The sequence below is a fragment of the Prosopis cineraria genome, unplaced genomic scaffold (genome assembly GCF_029017545.1).
Source record: "Prosopis cineraria cultivar Desert tree isolate PC_DT_omini unplaced genomic scaffold, ASM2901754v1 PC1, whole genome shotgun sequence".
NCBI lineage: Eukaryota > Viridiplantae > Streptophyta > Magnoliopsida > Fabales > Fabaceae > Prosopis > Prosopis cineraria.
In genome coordinates, this window is record NW_026555332.1 from 48035293 (window position 1) to 48061604 (window position 26312).

The 26312-nt window shown below is 33.6% G+C and overlaps 3 protein-coding genes across 3 annotated transcripts; 1 reads left to right on the forward strand and 2 right to left on the reverse strand.

Moving 5' to 3' along the window:
- Nucleotides 1-8645: 8645 nt before the first annotated feature.
- Nucleotides 8646-10833, forward strand: LOC129292103 (growth-regulating factor 3). Its single transcript, XM_054929625.1, has 4 exons — nucleotides 8646-8944; nucleotides 9071-9235; nucleotides 9411-9729; nucleotides 10224-10833. The coding sequence occupies exons 1-4, from the start codon at nucleotides 8731-8733 to the stop codon at nucleotides 10687-10689; spliced, it is 1164 nt and encodes a 387-aa protein (XP_054785600.1). The 5' UTR covers nucleotides 8646-8730; the 3' UTR covers nucleotides 10690-10833.
- Nucleotides 10834-11014: 181 nt separating this feature from the next.
- On the reverse strand, nucleotides 11015-23214 carry LOC129302144 (1,4-alpha-glucan-branching enzyme 1, chloroplastic/amyloplastic). The gene is given in 20 exon segments (XM_054940820.1): nucleotides 11015-11455; nucleotides 11550-11624; nucleotides 12752-12907; nucleotides 13254-13331; nucleotides 14312-14412; nucleotides 14507-14654; nucleotides 15142-15286; nucleotides 16059-16162; nucleotides 16364-16492; nucleotides 17356-17466; nucleotides 17574-17703; nucleotides 17816-17929; nucleotides 18114-18165; nucleotides 18168-18223; nucleotides 19120-19202; nucleotides 19548-19664; nucleotides 19771-19851; nucleotides 20488-20547; nucleotides 21658-21700; nucleotides 23060-23214. Coding segments are annotated over 20 exon segments (2022 nt in total). The 3' UTR covers nucleotides 11015-11371.
- Nucleotides 23061-25157, reverse strand: LOC129292112 (1,4-alpha-glucan-branching enzyme 1, chloroplastic/amyloplastic-like). Its single transcript, XM_054929636.1, has 4 exons — nucleotides 25051-25157; nucleotides 23950-24104; nucleotides 23271-23368; nucleotides 23061-23183 (listed from the first exon to the last, which is right to left on the reverse strand). The coding sequence occupies exons 1-3, from the start codon at nucleotides 25106-25108 to the stop codon at nucleotides 23273-23275; spliced, it is 309 nt and encodes a 102-aa protein (XP_054785611.1). The 5' UTR covers nucleotides 25109-25157; the 3' UTR covers nucleotides 23061-23183; nucleotides 23271-23272.
- Nucleotides 25158-26312: the final 1155 nt, after the last annotated feature.

A 26312-nucleotide genomic window follows, 5' to 3' on the forward strand; every position in this document is an offset into this window, starting at 1 on the left:
CACGTGTTGAAATGTTGACCATCCTCCGGGCTAGTGTTTGGTGTGGAAGCGATGGCATTAGATGATTGGATTAGTGGAGAGGGAATACAATACACTAAGTAATAGCGAGGGGGTAACGAAGGAGGAGGAAATGGATGCTTTGAATGGAGGGTGGGTGCGTTGAGAAGAACGAGGGGATGGGGATCCGGTGATTAAATATGTTGGCGGGGTTGCAGAGTTCTAAAATTCTTCATGTGTCGGGTAACTCGAGGCACATGAACACCAGTACATGACATCACCTTCTCCGATTCCCGTGACTTTGACGCTCCGCCACTGCTCCCTCCTTTCCTTGGTAGAGCCCCTTGTCTTGTTTGCCAGCAAAATGGACAAATTTTTCGGGGATAATTTTGCCTAAGGATTATTGAGGAGAAATATTTAGCAATAAATTTTAAAAAAATTTTGAAATTTTTTTATGAGATTTTTAGACTAAATTAAAATAAAATAAGTGGCTGAAAAGATTAAAATGATTTTTTATCAAAGAATGAAAAAAAATTGACATCTACTGCAGATAAACTAACAAGTTAAAGAATTAACAATTAATAATTTTGTATTTAGAACAAATGATTGAACTGAAATGATTATTGACAAATGAAGTCAAGTAATTTATAACTGATATTGATAAATTAATTAGTGAAGTAAAAAAATTAATAACTAATGGTGGTGCTTTTTAGTCAATTAAATGAATAAATATTATAAAGGATTTACAAGTGAAGTTAAATAGTTAACAAGTAAAGTTATAAAATTAACAGGTAATATTCTTAAGATTATGGAGTTATGAAATTAACTAGTTAACTGTTTAATAAGTACTGTTAAAGAATTAGCAAGTAAAGTTTCGTGACAACCAAGTATCTGTTAATTTTGCATAACGGCATTTCAATCTTTCTAACCATCCATTTTATTTAAATTTAGTCCATAAATCTTATAGAAAAATCTTAAATTTTTTTGAAACTCATTGATAAATTTTCTCTTATCTAGTCCTTAGTTAAAATTCTCCCAAATTTTTATTCATGATTCATGTCATTAAATTTTTTATTACATTTCTTACTCTCCAGGAAATAAAAGCATTTCTTTCGAATTATAATATATGACATCTTGTGGGTAAAATTGGCTACAAAGTGAACAATCTCTCTTTGAGTTTATTGATAAGCTTCATAAGTTTGATAACTTTAATGAAATAGAACATATGATTTAACTTGTAAGTAATATTTTTTCTAAAATTTAATAATTCACACACACCCCCTTACTTTAGTTTCAACATTAGTGTAATTATTTTTTCTTGTCTTTAGGTGCAGCTCTTGGGGGGAAAATGCAGCTGCTAGTGCTGATTGAAGGGTTTTTTTCGCCAGTAGGTTTTTTTGCTAATTTTTTTCTATTAATTTCTTGCTAATTTTTTTGCAAACTTATATATTATCAATGTTAATTCTCCCATATTTTGGTTTTTATTTTTCTTCAAATTTTCATATATGTTTTTGCAATTCTTTTGTCCAGATATGACATATCTTTCCTCTCCCGTTTATGTAGGTTGGGAATTAGGATAAAACTTTTTGTCAATTGGAGTCTACTATTTGAAATTGTTGTTTTTCATAATGCTCCATGCTTTTGTGAAATTTGTTCTTTTCAATGGACTATAACCGTTGTTTTGGATTGAATTATGGATAATTTAATGTTGTGTTAAGACTTATGATAATTTTATATTCCAAGTTAGATGTTGACTTATGAATAATTAAATATTGTGGCTGCTATTATGAATTATATAGTCTATGTCTTTGTGAATGTTATTTTAAGTTAATGTATGGGACTATTATTATTGATTTATAGGAGTTTTATTTTGAGTTAATGGGCAAAGTTATGATTTGATAGGCAAGGCAACTCAAAGGTACCCAACCCAGTCCAAACTAATAAGGCATTTTATAAGCAAGGCTAGGCATTAGGTTGCATTTGTAGCTTGTACATCTTTTGGGTCAGGTCTTGCCTTGCCCAACCTTATCCATATGCACCTCTAGTTAAAGTTTTTACTCGTGTTAATCAAATATTTATATTTAATAAGATAAGGTTGAAAACTTATTAAATTTTTAAATAAAATTAATGAGTTTTAAATTTTTTTTATTAAACACATTGGAGTGACTTGTTAATATGATTAGATAGAATGTAAGATATCTTCTAATATGGATACGTGATGTTTATTATAAGTCAATGCTTGAGGCGTTGATTAAAATTTTTCAACTACTACCTTGCTCAAAGTCATCAATATGAGTAAAACATAATTTTTGTTCTATTTTAATATGAGTAATATAGAAAAACTTATTTAATTTTTGGATAAAAATAATGATTTCATCACCTTTCATTAACATTGACAGGATAACTAGAGATACCTTATATAATAGAAATCAAAATGGAATGTCACATTCCAAATTTCAAAGTATGGTTATTGCTCCGTCCACTCCCTTTCTTTGATCCTAAGTATAGGATACTAGCATGATTATTTAGCATCATTTTTTAACCTTGTTTCTGCTTCAAATTTAATTTCAAGGCTTATAGTATGCCCTCTTTGTACTTCTATTTTATTTTTAATATGGGCAAAATTAGAAACGTTTTTGTCTTAAAGGTATTCTCTTTGTTAAAAAAATATAAAATATTTTTAATATTTTAAGGTGTAATCGTTTCATTTTTTAAAAGTGTTTATAATAAATAAATAATTTATATTTATTTTTAAGTAAAATATCTTATCAAATAGGGACAAATATAAAAAAAAGTATTCGTTTAAAAAAATAATAATTATTTTATTATAAACTAAAATTTTATTAAAAATATTTTATATTTGTAAATAGAAGTATTTTATAACATAACTATTATTTTTTAGTTCTACAGTTGAAAGCGTTTAATAATAAAAAGCCAACAAAGGAGCATTCGTTTACTGTGATACCTCTATTACATGGAAGGTATCTGGAAGTTTGTTAAGATTCAATCATTTATTATTTTTCAACACAAGGGAGTAGTTCTAGTTAAAAATAAAAATAAAAAATAAAAAAAAGAATGCAAAACAAGGGAGACAAAAAGATCAATATCTCATAGACGCCACTATAATAAATACATTTTTTCAAATTCTCATTATAATAAATAATTTTTTCATTAAAAATATAAGTAATTTTAATTAAATTTTAATAATTAGTTATTTTTAAATTAACTTTTTTATATTTATCCTTATTTAATAAATTTTTTTAAAATAAATATAAAAATATTTTATTTAATATGGATATTTTAAAAAATTTAATGATTATATTTTAAAATATTAAAAATATTTTATATTTTTAAATATTTAACTCCTCAAAAAAATATTTTATATTTATTAACAGAGAGTATGTAACAGTTGTTACTAGTACTTTTTTTGTTAAAAATATAAAATATTTTTAACTGAATTTTAGCTTTTACTAAATTAATTAATTTTTTTAAAATAAAACAATTTTTTATATTTTTTTTTATTTAATATGATATTTTCCTTAAAATAAATGTAAAAAAATTTATTTATTAAAAGTTTTTTTTTAAAATACACATTAATTGTACTTTAAAACAGTATAAAAACTTACATTTTTAATATCAAACTACTCATAAAAATACCTTGTATTTTTGAAATATAACTCAGGAGTAATTGTTAAAAAAACAAAAAAAATATCAAAATAGCGTTTTTTCAAAAGGCAAAGAAAAGAAAAGAAAGGAAAAAAGAAAACGTGGGGGAATGGGTCACGTGAAGGCACGTGAGGGAGTGGCGTGCGGGCGTGCGTGGAGAGAAAAGGCGAGAGCGCGGAGAGAGAAATAAAGAGTGGTGGGGTCCATATAGCAGCTGTCTCTTCTGACATAGTCAGTTGGTGCTGACTGCTTCTGACCACTTTACTGACATCATGTGTCAGTGATGTATTCCGCTCCCTGCCCCCCTCACATGTCCTCTCATGGGCTTTCCCCCTTCCCTCTGTTTTTATATCCTTCAATTTTTATCTCATTCCTCATTCAAATACACGTGACGTGACCGTGAATTTATTCTCAAAGCTTCAAATATTCCGATGCCATTTAATTACAAGCGCATCTCCTGTGAATACATTTTTGTTGGGAAATTTAAATTGGTAGGATTTTAAAACAGGGTAATAAAATATGAACCGTTGGATGATGGAGCCCAGCAGAAATGGAGATATTTGACTGGCGTGAGTTTGAGAGGCAAAGCGTCCCGCTTGAGGGGACTCTAATTCAACGCCTTTTAATGTGTTTCTTGCTTTTTTGGGCGGACAGAAACAGATATTACTGCTTCTGAATGAATCTTCGTTCGCTTGGTTGACATGCCCGTAATGTAACAGCAGCTGCAAATTACAGGGGTCCTAGTCCATGAGGACTTGGGGAGCAGAGCATATTCATTGGATTCTCTTCCATGTCCATCGCGTCTCAGAATTTCATGCAACTATTATTGTCTTTTCGAGTTTTTTGAATCATTTGGATTTTTAATTTTATTATAATTTAATTATAACTCATATTTAAATTTTAATAAAAAATTTATTTTTTTAATTAGGTTAAAATTAAAAAATAAGTTTTAAATTTTTAAATTGCAAATTAAAAAATCCAAACTTATACATTTTTAAAATTTAATACTTAAATTTTAGTTAAATTAATTAATTTTTTTGAGACTTTTTTGCCATCCATTTCGTCCTGACAATTTTGCAAATTTTTTCTTACCATCACAAAATCTGCCGTCATTAATTTGCAGTATTTCTCTTTTATTTTTTTTTTGGACGAATTCTCTTTTAATTTGTTTGTTGACGTAGTAACAAACATTACAGGTTAAACTTTTATATTTACATATCAATATTATATTTACAGGCGGTTAGGATATTTAGGTAATTAATTTTTTATCTGGGATGTTTAAAAGAGCGCATACTGTATTTTAAATTTTGAATGAAATTAATGCGGATTTAACATGTTATATAGATTTTAAAGAATGAATGGGATTATTCATAAACGCGTGATAATATGAATCATAAAAGTTTTGATTTGTTACTCCCTCCTCCGTTAAAAAATATAGTAATTTTTAAGGTTTATAAGGTAAGTTAAGTTTTAAAATTTAAGTTATTTTTAGTCTTTCGAGATGTAATCATTATTTTTTTTTCAAAAGTGCCCCTATTAATAATAATTTTATATTTATTATAGGGTATTTAAAGAAATAAATATAAAAAAAATAGTTTTAATTAAAAGTAGATAATAATTTTATTGGTGGGTGAGATTCAATTAAAAATATCTTACATTTTTATAATAGAGAGAGAACATGTAAATTGATTCCCACCATATATGCATACATGAATTGTACAGTATTTTGCGGTATAAATGTGTTATTGTCCATAATTTCATTTAATAGTCCTATATTTTCTCTAATCTTTATTATAAGGCATGTTTAGAAGAAAAAAAATGATTTTATTAAGTCTCTGGATAGAATATTAAATAAGTTTTTTCAATATCATCCCGTCCAAAGGTTTTTTTTTTGTAGACATCCTGTGTTGATATCCTGTTTAAAGTTATGAATCATGAAAAAATGTATCACAGATTTAAAAAAACTTAATTTGAAAGCTGGTAAATACAGGTCAGTGAAGAGCTTGGGATTACCATTAACTAAATGGAGATAGAGTACTCACGCCGTTTTTATTTGTCAGGAAACTGTCTCTTTTAATCTGTATTTTTATAAATAAAATAAGTATTTATTACAAAATTTTTAATTTACCTCTCATAATTTATATTAACAAAAAAATAATGCATACTTGTACTGATTAACACATAATATTTTAATTTAATTTTTTATTTTCAAATATAATTATTAAAATTAATTAATTTTTTAAAATTGTGTGATACATTATATATATAAAAATGGAGGGAGACAGTACTTACTCTAAATCACAATATAAGTAACAGTCAACTTATTCATAATTTATAAATAATGTTAGTTGAAACTTTAAGTTTTTAAGAATGTTAACATATTTTTATTTATACTTTTATTAAATATTTTATATAAAAGTTTTGGTAATAACAATTAAAATTATACTTCCTCTGTTTAAAAATATAAGACATTTTTAATTAAATTTTATCTTCTAATAAAGTAGTTATAACTTTTCAACTAATCCTATCTTTTTATATTTATCCCTGTTAAATACTCTATAATAAATATAAAGTCATTATCAATAGGGGCATTTTTGAAAAAAAAGATAAGGATTACACTTTGAAAGACTAAAAATGTCTTACATTTTTTAAATATTCAACTCCTTAAAAAATATTTTATATTTTTAAATGAAGAAAGTAATATATAATTTTTTTGAAAAATTAATAAATAAATATAAATATATTTTTGAAATAAATATAAAAATTACTTAATATGTTATATTTTGAATTAAGTAAGATGCCTAAAAAATGTTTTATATATAAGGACGGAGGGGGAGTGCAGCATATCGAAAGTGCGTTGAAGTGGACGTTCGTGGGAGGGGGCATATTAATGGGAGCAGAGCACTGTGTGATAACTGGTTGGCAGCAGTAACGGCTGAAGAAATGGCTTATTAAATTCCACACTCCTTTTTTGGGGTAAACAGACAGGAGCGCACAGAAGGACTGGCCCCGCTTGAATGCAAGCATATGAAATGAGGGAAATGGATCCTCTCATTTTCTATCATTCTCAGCGTCCCTCAGCAGCACGGATCCAAGCCCTTCAATACAAATCCAAGGTCTTATAATTTGCCGCATAATATCATATTAAAATAATTTAATTTTAAAAAATAATTTTTCACACTTTATTTCACCACATTAGATATATTTTTATTGTAATGATTCATGCTAATTTTTTATTATTTATTTTCAAAACGTAATCTAAAAAATTACTTTGCACATTTTTTAAAACTAAATTTTTGTTAAATAAGTCGGGCTAGAGTTTGAATAAACCGGACTGTATATCTCTGCAAGCCTACCTTACACATTGATCCTTGTAAGTCTTATTTAGATTTATTTTTTAAGGTAGGCTTGTAGAGACCTACATTTTAGCTTATCTAAACTGATATGTTTAAAATTTTGTTTTAAAAAAAATCTGCAAGGCAATTTTTTATTTACAGGGATCAATCTATAAGATAGACTTGCAGAGAGCTATAATTCGACTCATCCAAACTTTAGTTTAACTTATTTAACAAAAAAATGTTTTTAAAAAAATCTGCAAGGTAATTTTTTAAATCAATCTTTAAAAATAAAAAATAAACAAAATCAATATGAATTATTATGATAAAAAAATATATCTAAAGTGGTGAAATAAAGTTAAAAAATTATTTTTAAATATTAAATTATTTTAATAGGGGATGATGTGGCAAATTATAAGACATTGGATTTGGATTGAAGGGCTTGGATCTCTTTGCCGCTGAGGGACGCTGAGAAGGGTGGCATCTGAGAGGATCCGAACCCATGAAATGAGCCCTCTTGTTGTGAATCCAAACCTGAATGTTTTTAAACCAGATTTTACAATAAATAAATGCAGGATTCTCCCTTTCTGCTGCAAATATTGACTGTATCAAATGATTTTTTTTTTTTTTAAGTTTCTGACTAGCTGTCCTTGTAACATTGTCATCGATCCCCTTGCTTAGAACTTGAAGAGGTTCGACATGCTGTATGCGAGTTGGTCTCTGTCAGCAGTAAATATTTTTTTTTTTTAAATATCTAACTCGTTTCTTTCCGACTGCTAGTAAACGACAGCGGAAGCTGGGAGCCGGGGAGGAGGAGAAGGGAACATTGAATAGTGTATGAGAAGAGGATGGAAATTGGAAAGTGACGAGAGAGCGTCGAAAAGCATTCTGGTGAAAGAAGGCAGATGACAATAATGATATCCTCTCCTATCAGCTGCACTCCCACTGCACTGTCGGACTGACCTCAAACCTCGCTTCTCTGACACCCTTCTCTCTTCTCTTCCTCACTCATCTGTTTTCTCTTGTCTTTGTTCCATACCACCCCCAGATTCATCCAACGCCCAACACATTCCCTGGCAACCCAAATTCTATCTATAATCACAACGTTACAAAAGAAACTAACCACATTAATCTATTATTATTATTATTATTATTATTATAAGCTCGGGGCATCATATTCATTGAGTACTACTCTATTTTAAATGGAAACTAAGGCACAGCGTATTTTAGGGTCACCTCCCTTGGTTCACTAAACCCTATGCTGCCATTCTATCCCTCAAAGTGGTATTTCCAAGGCAAAAGCAGAGAGACAGACAGACTGCAGGTTCTTTCTTTCATCTCTCTTCTCTAGCCATCAGCTTGTTCCATTATTTTATTGTTCGCTCCTCACACTTTTCCCCCCCTCAGCTGTCTTGTCTCACTGTCTTTTTCTCAAGTGCTCCAAGCCCTCCCCCACCACTTCTCTCCCCTTCAAAACAAACTTTGCAGGCTTTGCTGTCAGAAGCCTCCCCTCCTCTCTCTCTCCACTCCCCCCCCCCTCAAGGTCTCAAAGGCATCTGCCGAAAAAAGATATAAAGGAAACTGCACAACTCCCTGCCAAAAAGCTTTTTTTACAAACTTGCTCTTCACTTCTCCAACACGCCCCCCACCAAAGCCAAGCCTCATAACCCCCCAACTACTAAACCAAGAGCCTGCCCCCACCGCACTCCTGTCACTCTCTCTCTCTCCCCCCATGGACTTCCATCTGAAGCAATGGAAAAACCAGCACGAGCCTGAATCGGAAGAACGCCATTGTACAAAGATGCCGAGACTCATGCTCGAATCCCATCTACACCCACCATCCCCCTCTCCCCCTGCTCTTCCTCTCTTCGTACCCGAACTCCACACCAAAGTCGGCTCCCTCTCCGCATTTTCTGATTCCTCATTATCCTCGGCCAGATTTCCGAGTGAGATTTCTATCCATGCCGTGTTTTTTCTTTTCAATGTTTTCATCTCTTCTTTCGGGTTTATCGGTGTTTTGGCTGTTTCCTGTTCTGCTCTCCTCTCATTAAATTATGTTTGGTCTGTGTTAGGGATGGGAAGTTATTTCAGTGTGGCTCAGTGGCAGGAGCTGGAGTTGCAGGCGCTGATATTCAGGTACATGTTGGCGGGTGCTGCTGTTCCCCCTGAGCTTCTCTTGCCAATTAAGAAGAGCCTTCTTCGTTCCGCTCCTTACTTCCTCCAGTATCAGCCTTCTCGTAAGTTCCCCTCTTCATTCTTGTATAACTGTCTCATCTAGGATTCGCTTTCTGTGCTGACCTAAAAACATGCACATTTCTGTTTTGCTGTCACAAACTGATAATTCCACGTCATTCGGCATGTCCAAATCGAAGTTTACATTTTGCGTTAATCCTTGAACTCCTCCTGCACTAGTGTTGCAATCGGGATACTGGGGAGGAGCTACCATGGATCCAGAGCCTGGCCGCTGTCGAAGGACTGACGGCAAGAAATGGCGGTGCTCGAGAGATGTGGTGGCGGGCCAGAAGTACTGTGAGCGCCACATGCATCGCGGTCGAAACCGTTCAAGAAAGCCTGTGGAAGTACCCACACCAGCCACTGCGGGAGGTGTTGGTTCTGCCACTGCCGGTGGCGGCGTTGGTTGTCCCCCTGCTACAACAGCCTCTGTATCTGCCCCGCACGTGACAACGTCATCATTGAGATCCCCTTTCGACCTCCTTCAGCTGAAACGATGGTAACCCCTTCTCTGCCACCGTTGTGGAACACAGCAACCTAGCATCTAATAAGATAACAACTATGAGTATGAATTGCAATGGAAATTAGTTTATTTCTTTAAAGGGTCCTAATTGTTTGCTGTGAGTGACCTTGATCTAATTCGGTGGGACATCCTGTTTTCTCTGGCCATTTTTTCCTTTCTAATATTTTATTTCAGAGATCATTTCTTTCATATTCTATAAAGTAAACTCCAGTTTGATTGATAATTGAATAATAATTAAAAGGTGAATAATGTCTTCACCCCAGGGAGTGAACTGATATTGCACAGGTAGGACCTCAACGAAAGCCCTCAATTTGTCCCATTAATCAAAAGGGGAAAGCTTTAGATGCCAGCACAAATAATCGGCAGACTATTCTTTCTAACCCATATAAATATGCATATCCCCTGCAACCTTTTTTGTTCGGTTCTCTGATTGGTGTCTTGCTTTCATGTGTCTGGTTCTTCCTCCGCAGTTCATCTGGGACCATCAAGAATGAAAAGGAGGGCATGTTTGAAAACCAGAGCCGAGATGACGTGGATTGTGAAGGTAGATCAGATGGGCATATTCTGCGACATTTTTTTGATGATTGGCCACGATCACTTCAGGAACGTGACAACGCCGAAAGCAACGCTAGCACCATCAACTCGGCCACATGCCTCTCTATTTCAATGCCCGGAAATGCTTCGTCGGACGTGTCACTGAAATTGTCTACAGGCGATGATACAGAGGATCCGTGTTCCAGAAGTGGAAATGTGGGCCCACAACATTTGCAATTAAACTGGGCAGGAGGATGGACTTCTTCGGCTAATCATGTGGCTCCAATGGGAGGACCACTCGCTGAGGTTCTCAGATCATCTACCACAACGTCTTCACCTACAAGCGTCCTGCACCAGTTGCCTCGTGGTTCTGCTTCTGAAACCAGTTTCATTAGCACCTAGGCTAAACGGGGTTGTCCTCTGGTTGATATTTCTTTGGCATAGTTGCATCTTGTTTTGTATGATAATCTCAGGTTTCATCTCCGTCAAGTCAACTTATGGATTTTAGCTAACTTTTAGTTAAAATATTATGTTGCAAGTTTTTTAGCCGCCGCACAAACATTTTGTTTAATTGACAACTAATTGATATTGGTCTCCGGCTTTTAAGGTAAATCACACTCAAGCGTAGGCTTCAGCATAAAAGAGGACAGAAAACTGGACTTGGACGATCAAATTAGCACGGTAAAATGTTGACCTCATATTAACCTAGTAAACAGCTGATGCGTCAAGAGTCAAGACAAGTATTATTTCCAAAATGCTGAGGCTGTACTTACTGCGGGCAGCAGTGAATACGACGAAGACTGTACTTCTGAACTTTAATTAAATCCTTGGTTAACAGAATGCCTACTGCTCCGGATCCCAAGGGAAGGCATATAAACAAGACTTAAGAGCCTCACAAAAATCAAGAGCCATTCACACTGGTCGATTGTCTGCTTTGGTTCTGCTTCTTTGCTGTTTTGCAGGGGGCGTCGTCTAAAGTCTAAACTCGAGGACCAATTATGTTGGTCGGATATAACTTAGTAGGGATGTACAGAGGCGCTGCGAGTCGTGACTTTCTTGCAGGTTTGATTGGAATCGGCCCAACTTAATCGGCAAGGGCATGCGCCACAGCTGTTCTTGCAGGTGCATGCACTAGAAAGGAACGAGGACGATCATCATACCATCCTTCCTGCATTGGAAGAGTCAAAATGAACAACATAACACCAGCATAGAAAACAGAAGCATACATGTGCACCACAATTGAGTTTAGAGAACTCCCGTACAGTGGTAAAGTATTCAGCAGTGTGATCGAGCCTACTGAAACCTCCGAACAATGGATCATCTGAATCCAAGAGAATCTGAAAAAAGCAAGAGAAAAACCATCATACAGAAAATTGAACATGTCTTGAAACTAAAGAGGGGTCAAGAACAAATGAGTAATGTTCAGATTGTTGAAAGGGCCACCAACTGGCTCAGGCCAGGGTTTCGGGAAGGGTCTTGTATCAGAAAGCACAAGTGCTTTTGAGGCGAGGGCCTAGGCATACAGTTAATAACAAATCAATCAGCATGTTATTGATTTTGTGAAATTAAGTCAAATGATAAGGATAGAATTGGGAATGAGTGATTTTTCTGATGTCACTAATACAAACACGTACGAAGAAAACACATGAACCAGTACAAAGGTGCAAGATAAGAGATGGCCTCTTTTATGTTGTCGAACTTCTCATGTTTCTTAACTTATAGAACGGATTACAAGTAAAGCCCAATGGGCTAATTAAATTAAATTTTAACATAAAAAGGTTCTCGAACAACAGAAATGAGTTAGCTAGAAATAAAAGAGGATGCACTAGAGTTGATAATTTAAAACAAACTCAATATGTTGGATTAAATAATGACTTTTTGATGTTTGAGCCTATTTAGGCTAGTGCATATAGGCTCGAAAAAATTTGAACCAAACTCAATCAAAATAAAAAAATAAAAAAATATTTTTAAAAAATATGTAAAATATAATAAATATTAATTAATTTTTTAAATTATTTTATACTAAAATTTCATATATTTGGGTACATTATCACTGATATTTTTTTAAAAATTAAAAATATTTATATTGTCATATTTTTATTATTTTTAATCTATAAGATATCTCAAAATAATATTTAAAATATATTTTAATATTGATATTTAGATTTTAAGACCTACATATTTTTGTTAAAAAAATCTTGAGTCTTATACATTATTTAAGTATTTAAAAAATAAATATAATTAAAAATGATTTTAGGTCAGGCTTAGCCATTCGGCCTTTTTAGGGAGCTACGTTTATTCGAGTTCCAACTTATCTACATTCCCAACTCTAGCAGCAGCTCAAGCTGAAAAATCTTTTTCCACTACAAGGATTGCAGCTAATGATTTTATGCTTTTGAATGCATGAAAAGTTTGTCATCATAGATTTGTGATAAGCGATGATGCAAAAGTTGTGGGATCGTACCTTGTATTTCCCTGGCTTTAAGTAGCCAATTCTGTGATCAAAATAGCTGTGGGACCAGTGAAATTTGAATACAAATACGAGGTTGCCTCTTTCGAAGACTATCATCTTGTCATCTTCATCTTTTCGCGATATATACTGGTGAATAGAAGTCATGAACTGCATTGACAGTTAGGCGTTGTTACTTTCCGTAATGAAGGAGGGTGGCTTGGGGAAAGTGAAACAAAATCTCAAAGAAAAAGAAAGAAAACTATGCAGCAGGTATATATCTCAGCTGAGATAGAAAATAGATGATTTGCTTCCACAAGTTAGGGAATTCAATTCCAACTTCTCGCAAGTCACAGTCAGTAATACGAATATTAACAATGTTTGCCCCAAAGGGGGGAATAAAAAAGACCAATCACCATAAAAAAGTGGCAAGATATCCCTTTAACATTAAGAGACTTCTTCGGGCAGTGTGTTGAGATATGAAATAGTAGTAGAGCCAGCAGAAAATATCCCATACATCACATTTTTCTTCAAGGTACTGAATGGCCTGATCAAATTCTTGCATCCCGCGGCATCTTAGATACTCTGCGTCCCCCTGGTAAACAAACCAGAAATCATTTTTGTTTTCTTCTGAAGGAGCCTTGACAATAATTTAGATAACAATCAAAGAAACTGTTCAAAGAGTTTTGACCATAAAGCTGATAGAAAGGACGAAACGTGTAAACTTCAAAATTACTGTTTCTTGGTTCTAATGAACATTTGGAGTTTTGTATTACCTAGCCTTGAATGATCGATCATTTCTTCATTCTCCCACTATCCGTGTATTTATTTATTAGTTCGGAACATGCAAGTTTGAGGTGCACAGACACAAACCAGTTAAATGACATGCAATATTTACTTCCTACATTATCCGTTTATTTTATAACATGCGCTTCCAAGATTCTGTATATATTGCAATACCTAATCGCGTGTGCTTACTCAATGTATTTTAGCAGTTCAAACTGAGCAAATCCAGGCCGAAGATAGAGGGGAAGAACAGAGTATTTTGTAACAAGAACTCTCTCGCACACAAACGCGCTGTCATCACTCATCACCAGAGATTTAAAATAGGTTAACCCTGCAAAGAAAAAAACATTTAAAATGGCAAAACCGAAACCTAAATAATAAATATAAAGACGAAATAATAAAACTACGCAGAAAAGACTAGGCGCTGCTGAAACAGGCATCTGTTCCCGTTTATTATAATGATTTAGCTTCATTTTGATCTCGACATGGAAACCCCAGTCACAGAAATTTCATCAGTTGAATCAATTCTATACCAAGTAAAGAATCTTGATTATTGATAACTTCGTGAAAATAAAAACCATGTCTGGCAATGCATGACGTGAATGAAACTGGTTATGAAGCTGGATAGAATGGTTCACTCGGCCTAAGCTCCTCCCAAGAGGATCAATCATTAGCTAATTCACAACTAACACAATGAACATTTGTTTTCAAAACAATCTAAACCCCATAAATGCAAATAGCAGGAATCTAAACAAGCCAACGCACAAATTGCGAGCAACTCGAACTTACCAAGTCAAATCTCCGCCCGCCTTTATCAAAACTGTTATTATTCCCAGTAACTACTTTGCCACTGGGAAGATGCTGATCACCCCTTGGAAAATCAATCCACTCTGAACACAAACATTAAAGCGATAACCTTAATACTTGTTTAATAAAACCTCTATGTAAAAAATGAAAGCAAGTCACCCATAGTCCTATACGTACCAAGATGGCCGAATTCATTTCCCATAAAATTCAGATACCCTTCACCACCAAGACCCATAGTGATAAGCCGAATCATTTTATGTAATGCTATGCCACGATCTATAACATGATTTGACGGTCTGTCCAGAGCCATGAAGTCATACATATCCTGAAACAGCCAAAAGAATGTAGGATAAATATCCAATCTTATAAGAAGCAGCGATACTCGTTTGCAATGTGAATGCGAATGTCCTCAATGATAGTGACGGTCAAAAGCTATGATTGGTCATTGATGATTTATGCAGAGGCAATCGATATAAGCTGAGGCATAAGCAAGTTATTAACATCCAGAACATGAATGTTCATCATCCACATTGCAAGGATAATATCTTAGCTGTGCTAAGTACGCAGAAGCAAACTAAGAGGGAACTTTTATACTGGATTCTTAATAGGGAAAGGCACGCTCAAATGCATAGAAGTAAGTTCAGAAGATTTAATAAAAAAAAGCATTGCTTATGTCTATGCCGCAAACAAAAGGAACTTCAATGGAGAGGCCAGACGGCAGTTTCCCATGGATCAGTCCCTACTTTCAATCTTTTAAAACCACAACAAATGTACAAATGAATATTCCAGAAACACAATATACGGGTCATCACCTTGTCCATCAACCAAAATGCAATAGTCTTGTCACCAACCAAGGCTTGATCATGACTTTCAGCGTAAGCCACACACTTTTCCGACCACCTTCTGTTAGTGAGTGTGTGAAATATATCACCCATCCTCCAATATTCATCTCTTTTCCTGCAAACAAAAGTGTTGAAATCACTCATGGTCTAATCGCCTATCTGTGGGGCATGGGTTTCAAGAATATTCAGGATCTGGACAAGATTAGAACTTGGAAAAAGAGAGGTATAATATATTTTGTTGGCTTCATGTAACCAAACTCGTAAAGTAATCAAATGAACAATTGCACTCTACCACAAGTACATGCCAATAATTGATAAAAATGAAATCAACAAGATATCTGATATATGAACTATGCATTAAGCTGATATTATTTCCAGTGATGATTAACCTAAAAGTTTATCATCAAGGACCACTTTCTCCCCAAAGCTCGAGTTGAAGTAAAGGCCAAGAAATGCTTTTATACTATCCTTTTTATGTGAAAGCTGTTTGAACTAAAAGCCTGTACACATCTGTTTGTAAATTTAAAAATGATATATAGGGTTACAAGGACCTAACTTGTTATCATTTGGTAATAGACACTAAATATCATATCAGAGACTATTCCTTCCCAGAGATTGAAATATGGCCCACGAATATTCTGTTACATAAACAACAAAGATCTCTAGTTTTTGGTGTTTTGGCCATGCTTTGGGTAACTCTTTTCAATCCGCAGAACCATCTCAACATTGGATACATATAGGGGTCAACATTATACGATAAGCAAGTCTACTTCAGGCTGGAATTTCATATATTTTAAGTACAATTAATTACGACTATGACTAATTCAACAAAAAAAAAAAAAGGTTTGTATGCTGTGATTGGACTCCAAAATAATGATAAAAGTTACTTGAGAAGTTCAATCCATTTGTCAGCAATGGCCATATGCAGGCGATAATCAAAGCCAAGCCCACCATCTTTCGTAGGAAGGCATAGTGTTGACATACCGCTGACCTGTAAACAGAGTGTATAAGCAAAAAGACAGCGAACGGTCAAGTTCAACTGAACTGAGCACATAGTTCAAATACCATATCATGTAAAACTACTCACCCAAATAAGAAGGGAGAGATTATTTATCTATTGATCGGGACAGGGGACAAATGAAGTAAAATTTCTAAAATATACTTTTCTATGATTTTTGATAAGGTAACGTACATCTTCGCCAATCGTAACAGCCTCGGAGAAGAGTCCATGAATAAGATCATTAATTAGCATCAGATAAACCACAGCATCAACATCTGTTGCATATCCAAAATACTCTTTGTAGTTTCCTGTAAAAGCTACCTGCAGCACGCGAAGAAGAATTTTTCTTTTAAACAAAAGCAGAAGAGGGAGAAGCTTCTCATGAAAGTGTTATCCCTCTGTTGAAATATCTTTCATCAGTTTCCCAACACGCCTTTGACTAAGATTTTCAATTCTGAGTTAGATGTTATTGCCATTGTAAGCGATTGGCATTAAACCGCAAATGCAAGGTCAAATTACTTACGCAGAAAAATACTTAGGCTGAATGAGGCTTCTCAACCCTAACGGACATTGGAGTAGAAAATAGCAACTAACAAGCGAAAAACTATTGTGTTAAATACTTAAATATATGGTTTGTGATTTCTTGTTATTAGAGCATCATTTTTAGAATCAAAGCGCATTGGTTAAATTTTGATACGAGCTGTACAGCCATTCATTGTCAGGCTTCACCAAAGTTATTTTGAGGTCAAGGGCATTTTGATGCTTATATTACTAACGCGAAATCCCGTGGATATCTATAAAAGCCCAACTCAATGTGGAACAGCTTTATCCAACTATCTGCCCCATTATTCTTGTTTTCCCATCAAATTAAATGTGTTAGCTTTTCTCACACATCAGCTGAAGATGCTGTGGTGCTCCAATGTTTTTCTCCCTCTAGAATGAGAAACAAAAACAATCATCAATATCATATAATAGTAATGTCAGCACACTCGGTGCAGACACCCATTCAAGGACAAAAAAAGAACACCAAGAATCTCAATTAAGAGTGAAATAAAATTGTGGGATTTATTTTTTTCTACTCGTTTGTCTAAGAAAATACATAGTAACCCTTGGTGACTAATTACAAATTCATTACTAAATAACAAGAAACCAAAGACAAATAATATAAACCAATTAAAATGTACCTGTAGTCCATGATGAGCACACATCATTGATGTGCCACCCTCAAATCGAAACCCGTCAAAATTATATTCATCCAGCCACCATCTCACATTTGAGATTAGAAATCTTAGCACCTGCATTAATATTCAAGTCACTTGTTATTGACCAGAATGCAGAAGGAAAACCTGGAAGCAAATATTTGTAGAACTATATCAATGAATCCTACAAAGATAGTGCTTACTTCCCAACTTCCATAGTTAAAAAGGCGAGAATCCCACGTCCAATGATAGCCCCGTGACCCCGAATGGAAGTATTGACTATCAGATCCATCAAACACGTTCAGTCCATCCAATGTATTATTTGATGCATGACTACATTCATCAGGTAACAAAAATAAGATCTAAGCAAGAGTATAGCAGTCAAGATTATGAGTATTGGCAAAAAAAAAAAAAAAATAGAATAAAAACAACATTATGAGTAAACCTTACCTGTGTCAAAACAAGCAGACCTAGCTCATGAGCTCTACCAATCAAAGACTTCAGTTCATCAGGTGTTCCAAACCGGCTACTTGGTGCAAAGAAATTTGTAACATGATACCTACACAATGCAGAATGATGGCCGACTTCAGAAAAGAAATCATCAACACCCCATGAAACATAAAATATAAAAGAAAACTGCCTATCATTTTTAAAATCAACACGACGTGACATATTTTAAAAGCACAACTAATTGGGAAGACAAATAATCCAAAGGCAGTATTGAATTAGAACGTTAGAATTACCCAAAGCTAGCATAATAAGAATGCTCTTGGATGGCCATAATCTGGACCGCCTTTTTATGCGGGGCAAAACATCATCTCTAAAATTGGCATATGTGTTGATTTTTGGCTCCTGCAGAACAAAATTGGCTACATGGTTAGTCGTAGGAAAACAAATCATTGCAATATGTGCATTCTCATTCTCTTGAACATATTTGGTAACCTGGCTGGCCGGCCCAGTTTAAAGTATATGGGCTTAACTAGCCGAAGACACATTGGCCAGTATTATATTTTTTCCCCTAACTTTTTTAAATAATAACTAATTTAGGCTAAAAAATTAAACTATCTCCACACTTCAAGAGAATAAATGAACTACTGCGTAAAACATACATAAATCAAAATATCATAATAGCTTGCCTTTTGTTGGCTATATGTCAAATAAGCCAACCTACAGGATGGGCCATTTATCCCCCTTTCCCGTTTTGTAAGGCCAACTCATGCTGGTCGGAATTTAAACGTAAAAGGGCTCTATATTTACTAGCACAGCCTGTCTTTTTTTTAAGTTAGATACATCAGCCCATGGGGTCAAGCAAACCTCTTTAAATACGCTACCACTCAATGTGCCTAGGGGCTTCTAGCGAAGGTGGAAGTAAAATTATTAAATAGATAATCATTAGCAGCTTGACAAGTTATAGATAAATACTTTTCTTTTATGCCAAAAGAAAGAAGTACGCAAACATTTTCCTTTCAGAGACACCATTGGAAATTGGAATAGGGATGTCTGGATACTCCCAAGACAGTAGCCACACTTGCCCAAGCTCGTCAGACCTAGTTCCGATGAAGCAGCCTCTCCCATAAATATGAATAAATAAGATTTGAAACATTTTATTCTTTATGACATTCTAGTATTCGTGATGAATAATGTAGTTTGATATGTTCGGGATCAGTGACTCAGTAAGACAACCAAGACCATGAGAGGAACCACCAAGGGACCACATATCACAGTAAAGGAAAGGAAAGGATGCTGATTGGACTACTCATTCCAACATGTGACTCGTATATTCTAAGTGATTTAGGTCTCCTTGGCCATGGATGTTTGAAGACATACCTTTCCTGTAATGAAAAGAACAAGAAACTTATTTTCTACAGGGATCCATGGCAGAATATTCAACTAAAGTTAGATCAAGAAATCATCAACTTTAGCTTACCATATGTAACAGTTGATAATTATAGCAGCAGTCATATGCTAAGTAACATTTTAGTTAAGGTCTATCCAGATAGCAGAAGCCACTTTGCCATAATATCAATCTCTTTATTCGATGCTCTGAAATTATAACATAAGAACTTGCATACTGCCATGAGATTTGAGACCTCGCTAAAGTTTGCATGATTGGCTGCCTGAATTCATTTCCTTTTCTAAAATTAACTTACAAGGATGGAAGAAACACAGAACTATACCTCTTCTGGCGGATCATAGTATATACCATTATAAGGAATTTCACCCTCAGCCTGCACAGAGTACTTGATCCAAGCAGGAATTGAGTCCTTAATGCCAAATGGAGTATCCATGCGGAGCTAGACATAATCATTTACATTGGCTTTAAAAGTAGATCATGAACATAGGTGGCGATCAACCAAACCCAGCAGACAATACTTGCATTCTATTCAGAAGAAAAATTACCTTCACTCGAGTACCATGAGGAATTAGAGGCGAACCATCTATGTTGTTTGGCAGGAAGACCTCCCACACCCCAAACTCATTCTGTTTGGACCAAACTAAATAATTAAAAACTCTCAACAGCACACAACAGATTTTGTTGAGATTTAAATTTGACTATGCATACTTATCCTAAATCCAAGAGCTCATTTGTTACAATCACATCAATTACGAAGAATGATCGCCATTTTAAAAGGGAGATTCTGCTCTTCAAAGTTCAAACAACATATTTTTTTGGGCCCACGAACATTATGAAGCACTTTCCAATTATAAGCGCCTACTAACACACTTTTCCAGTGCTTAGTGTGATTAGTATGTAATTAGAAAATGAAATCAACATTAATAACTATGGTGAAATCTGTAATGAGTATGTAATTATTGTCAATAGTCAAATCTAATTAAGATGATGAGTCTATTCCATTACATAGCTGGTCTTAGGGAGTAGTTAGTGGGATTTGATTATTGTGAATCAACAATAAATTTTGATTTGACAAATTTGAGGCCAAACAGAGAGAAGAACTGTTACAGGTACACGGAAAATACTAAACCTGAAAATAGTCAAGCCATGCTAGTATGCTACAACTAGATATTATTTTAATTTTATTTTTGTACATACTATTCAATGAAAAAAAAATATTTAAAAAGCATAAACTTTAAACAAATCCAAGATAACATACATACCTGTGTCATTACATCTGCATTAGGATTCCAGTTGTTGAAGCTTCCAATCAACGAGGCAGACTGAAAATACACCAATAATATCCATGATGTAAAACGGGAGGCTAATATATTAATATTGTAATAGTTTACAGAAAAAAATGCACAACGACTAAAACCATATTTTCTTATTCGGACTCAATTTGTGGAGGGAAGGGGAATAAGAAAAGGGAAGAAACCATAACTAAGAAAAGTATAACCACGCATATCCAGGAAGATATTGTATTTTGCTTCCCATTATAATGCTTGCTTTTGTTTATCTATTAATAAAAGCATTATGATGTAACGCACACCTGCACAGTTCTGGACAGTGGGAGAAAGTAGAGAGAAACCGGAAACAGGGAGGGAGAAATGAAGAAGATGAAGAACAGAATAGTGGAGCAAGAGAGGGAGACAGACGCAGAGAGAGGGAGAGCCATCAGACTTTATTCACGATATTCATCCATCCATCAAGTGTACTATTAAAAATGTAAGCTAGTCTATTTACACAAAGTTGTAATGGCTAACAAGGAAACCTTAATAACATCTCCACATAAAGTCAATGTTAAGATTTCCTTACAAAATGTTAAAATAACCCAAAGGAAACGGCATTTTAAAATAATATAAGAAAACCTATTTCTTCCAAGAATAATAATAATCTACTAGCCTAGGGTTCTTCAAAATATATTATTCATATATTTCATCAAATTAGCCCCTCCAAAAGAGAGTATGGGCAAGTTTGTATTGAGGAGAATGAAGAAGGAAAGAGAAGTGAAATTTTAATTTCGACAATTTCTTTTATTTAGATTAGATTTAATCTAAAAGTTTTCCTTAGAATATATTTGGATCGAGGAAAATGGATGAGGGGAGAAGTAAATATGAGATAAATCAAATATAAATAAAAGCAAATTCCAAAAGTCAAGTGTATATTTATCATGACCAAGTGAAAGGAAAAAATCGAGTAATTATAACATAAAGTGATTCATGTGATGAATCCACAAAAATAATGTTCTCTTACTCAAGAATCAAATGTCTATTTCATAAAGCTAAACTCCAATACAAGTAACATGCACTGTTGTCAAAAGACTCTGTCCCAAAGAATACAACTACTGGAACCAAAAAAAGTGAACTTCAGAATTAGTATGGTAATTGCACCTTAGCTTCAGGTGCCCACTCTCTGTTAGTAATGCCAGTGGCACTGCAAAAACAGCTTGGAGTTAATACAATATACTCTTAAAAGTTTTGAAAGAGTAGGAGAGCTTGAGTTTAATAGGATTTAAGACCTCACTGACTTCTTGTTTGAGGTTATCCCAAAAAAGAACAGCTTATACAACACTAGGGTGCGGCCACTAATGTAAGTAGGGTAAAGTAAGAATAATAGACAGAAATTCCTCCTTCAAATTAAATAATTGATTTTAATATTGCGAATTTGCCCATGATAAATATGATAGCTAATTTTTATTATATTGATTATGAAGCATTAGTAAATGTATGAAACAGAAAAGACAAATAAATTTATGGACAGCGCACTGTAAGTCAAACAATAGGCATAGTTCCGACGGGTGAAACCAAATCTTTCATAACCACGAGAAAAAAGCCTCCAAACCACCTTCATACTTGTCAATATCCTCACGCAATCTTTTGTATTGTCCACAACTGGAATTCAAGAAATATGTTGTTCGATAGAATATATATTGGTTTACCACATAAAGGTAAATACGAACAGTGCCACAAAGGTTAAGCAGGCAAGAGTTTGGGGCGCACAAAATAAAACAAGTTAATAAATCAGTAAGGAATTCTTATAGGCAATAAGGTGCCTTTTTATTGGCCATACTTTTATTGAACCTATTCTTCATGTTGCTGGAAATAAAGAAAACTATATAACACAAAAAGGAGGCAATAATATGACATATAGTTTAGAAAGTAGCCTGACTTTAAGGTGTGAAATTGAATTTAAAAAATATTGAAAAGAATATTTTAATGAATTTTTACAAAGTCTTTGCGGAACACAGAGCATTGTTTATTAGACTATAAGCTATGACACATGCTGTCAACGTTTCATAGTCACCGCAAGAGTAAATTCTGATAGAGAACCTTATTTACCTCCATCAGCAGATGAGCAGCAGAAAGCCAAGTTCCTTTTTCTTTGGCCCCCCCCCCCCAAAAAAAATATAATTTTATAAAGTTTCAATTTAGTTCTTTAATTTTATAAAGTATTTTTTTAATCCTTTAACTCTAATATTGTTAGTTTTAAATGATTATTTTTTACATTAATCATTGTTATTTTGAAATAATTAAACTCAATATGTCAACATTTAAAAATGTTTTGTCAATATTTAAAAGTTCAATATAAAAATTTGTTGAGATAAAATTAACAATATTAAAGTTAAAGGATTAAAAAGACACTTTATAAAGTTAAGGGACTAAAATGAAACATTATATAAAGTTAGAGGATTAAATGTATACTTTAGCCCTGTATAATTATAACTTGTAGTCTAGTAGCTTAGATAGTTAATTCAGTTATGATTTGAGAACTAAAGATAGAAAGTTCTCGCACTGGAAATCAAGATGCTCACGGTGAGGTTGCAAAAGTGGATCAATTTCATATATTTTCTGTCCAGTTCCAGGTAGAGGAATAGTCTTGGGTTCAACTTCATCCCTTTCAAATTTTACTTCCGTATCTGCAGAAACTGAGACCAATATTTCAGCCATGCATTAGACACTGGCATTAACGTCTACAAGTAATGTCTGAACAAAACCTCTCACACCCTCAACTTCTCTGTAACCAGTAGGCAGTAGCTGCTGCTTCATCATTTTTGAAACTATTTTCTTCTTCCATTGCTAGATCTTCCAAACTTTGAAGAGCCTAAAATAAGCATTAATGAACATTTCCTTAATTTATGGAGTTGAAGAAAGACACTGCCTGACGAGATTAATAGTAATAAATAATCAAAAGGAAGAAACATCAATACCAATTCCAATGATCTTGCAGGCATATCTATGGAAATACAGGAAAAGTACACAAAACCAATGATTGCCGCTTGCATACTTACATGAAGCATAGAAATTTTATAACTTTTGTAAGAGAGTTTAGGATCCGGGATGAATTTTACACTTTATTAGAAAATTATTTATAATTTACAATATAAAATGCTATAAATTAAAATTGTCAAGAAGCTCGAGATAATGAACATTTCCAAGTTTCACAAAACTTTTATATAATACTTGTCGAAATTAGCCATGACATATGCTGTCAACATTTGGTATAGTCACAGCAAGAAAGGCTAGCTTTTCAAGTGATTAGTAGATATATATATATATATATATATATTTATATATTTTCAAAGCTAAAATCTCTGTAAGAGAAAAGGCGGATAACAGCATAATAGTGTGTAAAAGCAATTATTACCTATATAATATTTTGGACAAGGAGATTCACGATAATACCTGTGGAACATCCGATGTTATGTTTGGAGTTTTATGTTGATCTGTCAAGTATGAAGCATTATGGTGAATTCCAGGAACAAGTGCTTTATCAGATTCAGCAACGGAGGAAGACGTGTAGTCAGAATCATGACGAAATTTTTCAGCGAGGGCAAAACCTACAAAAGTCACTATTTGTCAAAGAAATGTTTTCAATACTACATATATAGAATAGAATAGTTTCACAAGCAAACCAAATCGAATTTTAAGCTCGTCCCATGAAAAAGCTACATAACCTTTTTTGCCTTTTCCATTTCCAAAATCCAGCATGTTCATGTATTTGTCAATCAAAATAGCCAGCCAGTTTCACAAATCAGCAGACGAACTAATGTTATTTCATTCGCAACCTCTTAACTATTTTTCAATAGATAAACCTCGTTCTTCAAGTATATCAAACCAACGGAGGAAGCAAAATTCAGAGAACTTTGCAAGACATATATGGCGGAGCAAATACACATGAAGAAACACAATTCGTCTATTGCCATCGTTATCGTTTTAGATCACAGTATGATTTATCAGTTTTAAAGAGGAAACAGGGCCGTAGCTAGGTTGGCCGAGATTGAAATAAAGTTAGTATAAAATTTGGAGTACGGAGATGTATAACACACAAATAATATAGAGAAAAAATTGAGAACAATTCTATCTAGAACAGGCAGCCAGAAGTCAAACTCGGAAATGGTACATCAACAGCGGAAAACAGAGCAAGTCAAAGCCGTTAGCTTATAATATCAACGGAAATGAAATGAATATAACAGTACTATCAAGTATCAAGTGTAGGGGGGTCGCTAGTATCAGAACCTTAAAACTTCACGAAGTTACCTTTAAAATATAGAACCTGACAAAACAGCTCCGATCAGTTTAATCTCCCTCAAAACAGTTACATTATTGTCTTTTACAACTGAAACAAACTAACCCCCTTCAACCAAGGAAATATATATATCGATAGCGCTAAAACCAACCCGAATACTCTGATAGCTAGTTTAACATATGAACCTAATCGAATCCAGAGTAAACATCGAACAATATACATAAATCTTAAAACTAGAGAAGGTGAGGAAGTATTACGAGAGAATGCGTGCTTCTTGAGAGAAAAGGAGAGCGACATAGTACTTTTGATCGCCATGAAAACTGTACTGGGATGGCTTGAACGCCAAATAAACGAGGGGGAGACGTAATCCTGACAAAGTATAAACCATTTTCAGGGCTTAAGATTTTTTTTTTTTTTTGGGAGGGGGGTGGGGATGAGTGTTAAAAAGGAGAAATGAGAGACTGATGTGGAGTTAGATTCTAATGGGGAAAGAGTTGAGAATAAGCCGAGAGACGCGTCATCTCATTATTGTTGCCTTTTGTCCGGAAGAATACAGGAAACAAATTGAAAACAAATATTACAGGGCGGAAATGTGTGAGAGAGAGAGAGAGAGAGAGAGAGAGAGAGAGAGAGAGAGGGAGGGAGTTGTACTACGGTGGAGGTGGCGGTTTATTGCAGAAGAAACAACGGTTCGGAATGCCACGTGTGACGCGAGGAAGGGGAGTGAAGGGCTCAAATTGTTTTTGATCCTGCAAATGAAAATCATCATCAATGTTTCAGTATCTCAATCATTATCATAATAAAATTTCATTAAAATGTATAAATAAAAATTAAGTCTATTCAAATATTATAGTAGTTCTTTTTAAATCTTCAAGCATCTTTCTAATATTAACAATTTTAAATTAATAATTAAATTATCCCTTATTTAAAAGGAAAAACAATAATCAATGATCTCTATATGAAATGTATGTCAATCAATCATTTAAGCTTGTTTTTCATTTGATTTTTGACAATAATTTGCCCTTAAATGATATAAATTTCATATAAAAGTTTTTGATTGCTATTTTTGCTATTTAAAATAAAAATAATGGGTTCATGTAAAAAGTTACGTTTTCTTATTCAATTCTTATGACTCACAAAATAAAAATTGTGGTTACGTAAACAAAATTTATAATTGGTTATTTTTAAAATTTAGACTTCAATAATAAAATTTTTTTACTTATATTTAATTCTTGCAATTCACGTGATAAAAGTTGTAATTGTTTAAACAAAAGTTGTAATTGATTATTGTTAAAACTTAGACTTTAATAATAAAAGAAATTTATGTAGAAAATTATAATTTTTTAATTACAGAATTAAAATTATGATTGAGACTGGTTATTTTTAAAAATTTTTATCAATCATAAAAAAAATTTTATATGAGAAGTTGTGATTTTTTATTTAATTTTTACGATTTATAAATAAAATTTGTGATTAAAAAATAGAGCTAAACTCATTTTTTTATTTTAAATAAGGAAAA

Bases quoted from the DNA above. Each gene is read 5' to 3' on its own strand.
- LOC129292103 (XM_054929625.1), top strand. From the start codon at position 8,731: ATGGACTTCCATCTGAAGCAATGGAAAAACCAGCACGAGCCTGAATCG. The intron at 8,945-9,070 runs GTGAGATTTCTA...GGTCTGTGTTAG, and splicing joins ATCCTCGGCCAGATTTCCGA to GGATGGGAAGTTATTTCAGT. The intron at 9,730-10,223 runs GTAACCCCTTCT...CTTCCTCCGCAG, and splicing joins CTCCTTCAGCTGAAACGATG to TTCATCTGGGACCATCAAGA.
- LOC129292112 (XM_054929636.1), bottom strand. From the start codon at position 25,108: ATGGCGATCAAAAGTACTATGTCGCTCTCCTTTTCTCTCAAGAAGCAC. The intron at 24,105-25,050 runs GTAATACTTCCT...TGACTTTTGTAG, and splicing joins CAAGAAGCACGCATTCTCTC to GTTTTGCCCTCGCTGAAAAA. The intron at 23,369-23,949 runs GTATTATCGTGA...TGCTTATTTTAG, and splicing joins TAACATCGGATGTTCCACAG to GCTCTTCAAAGTTTGGAAGA.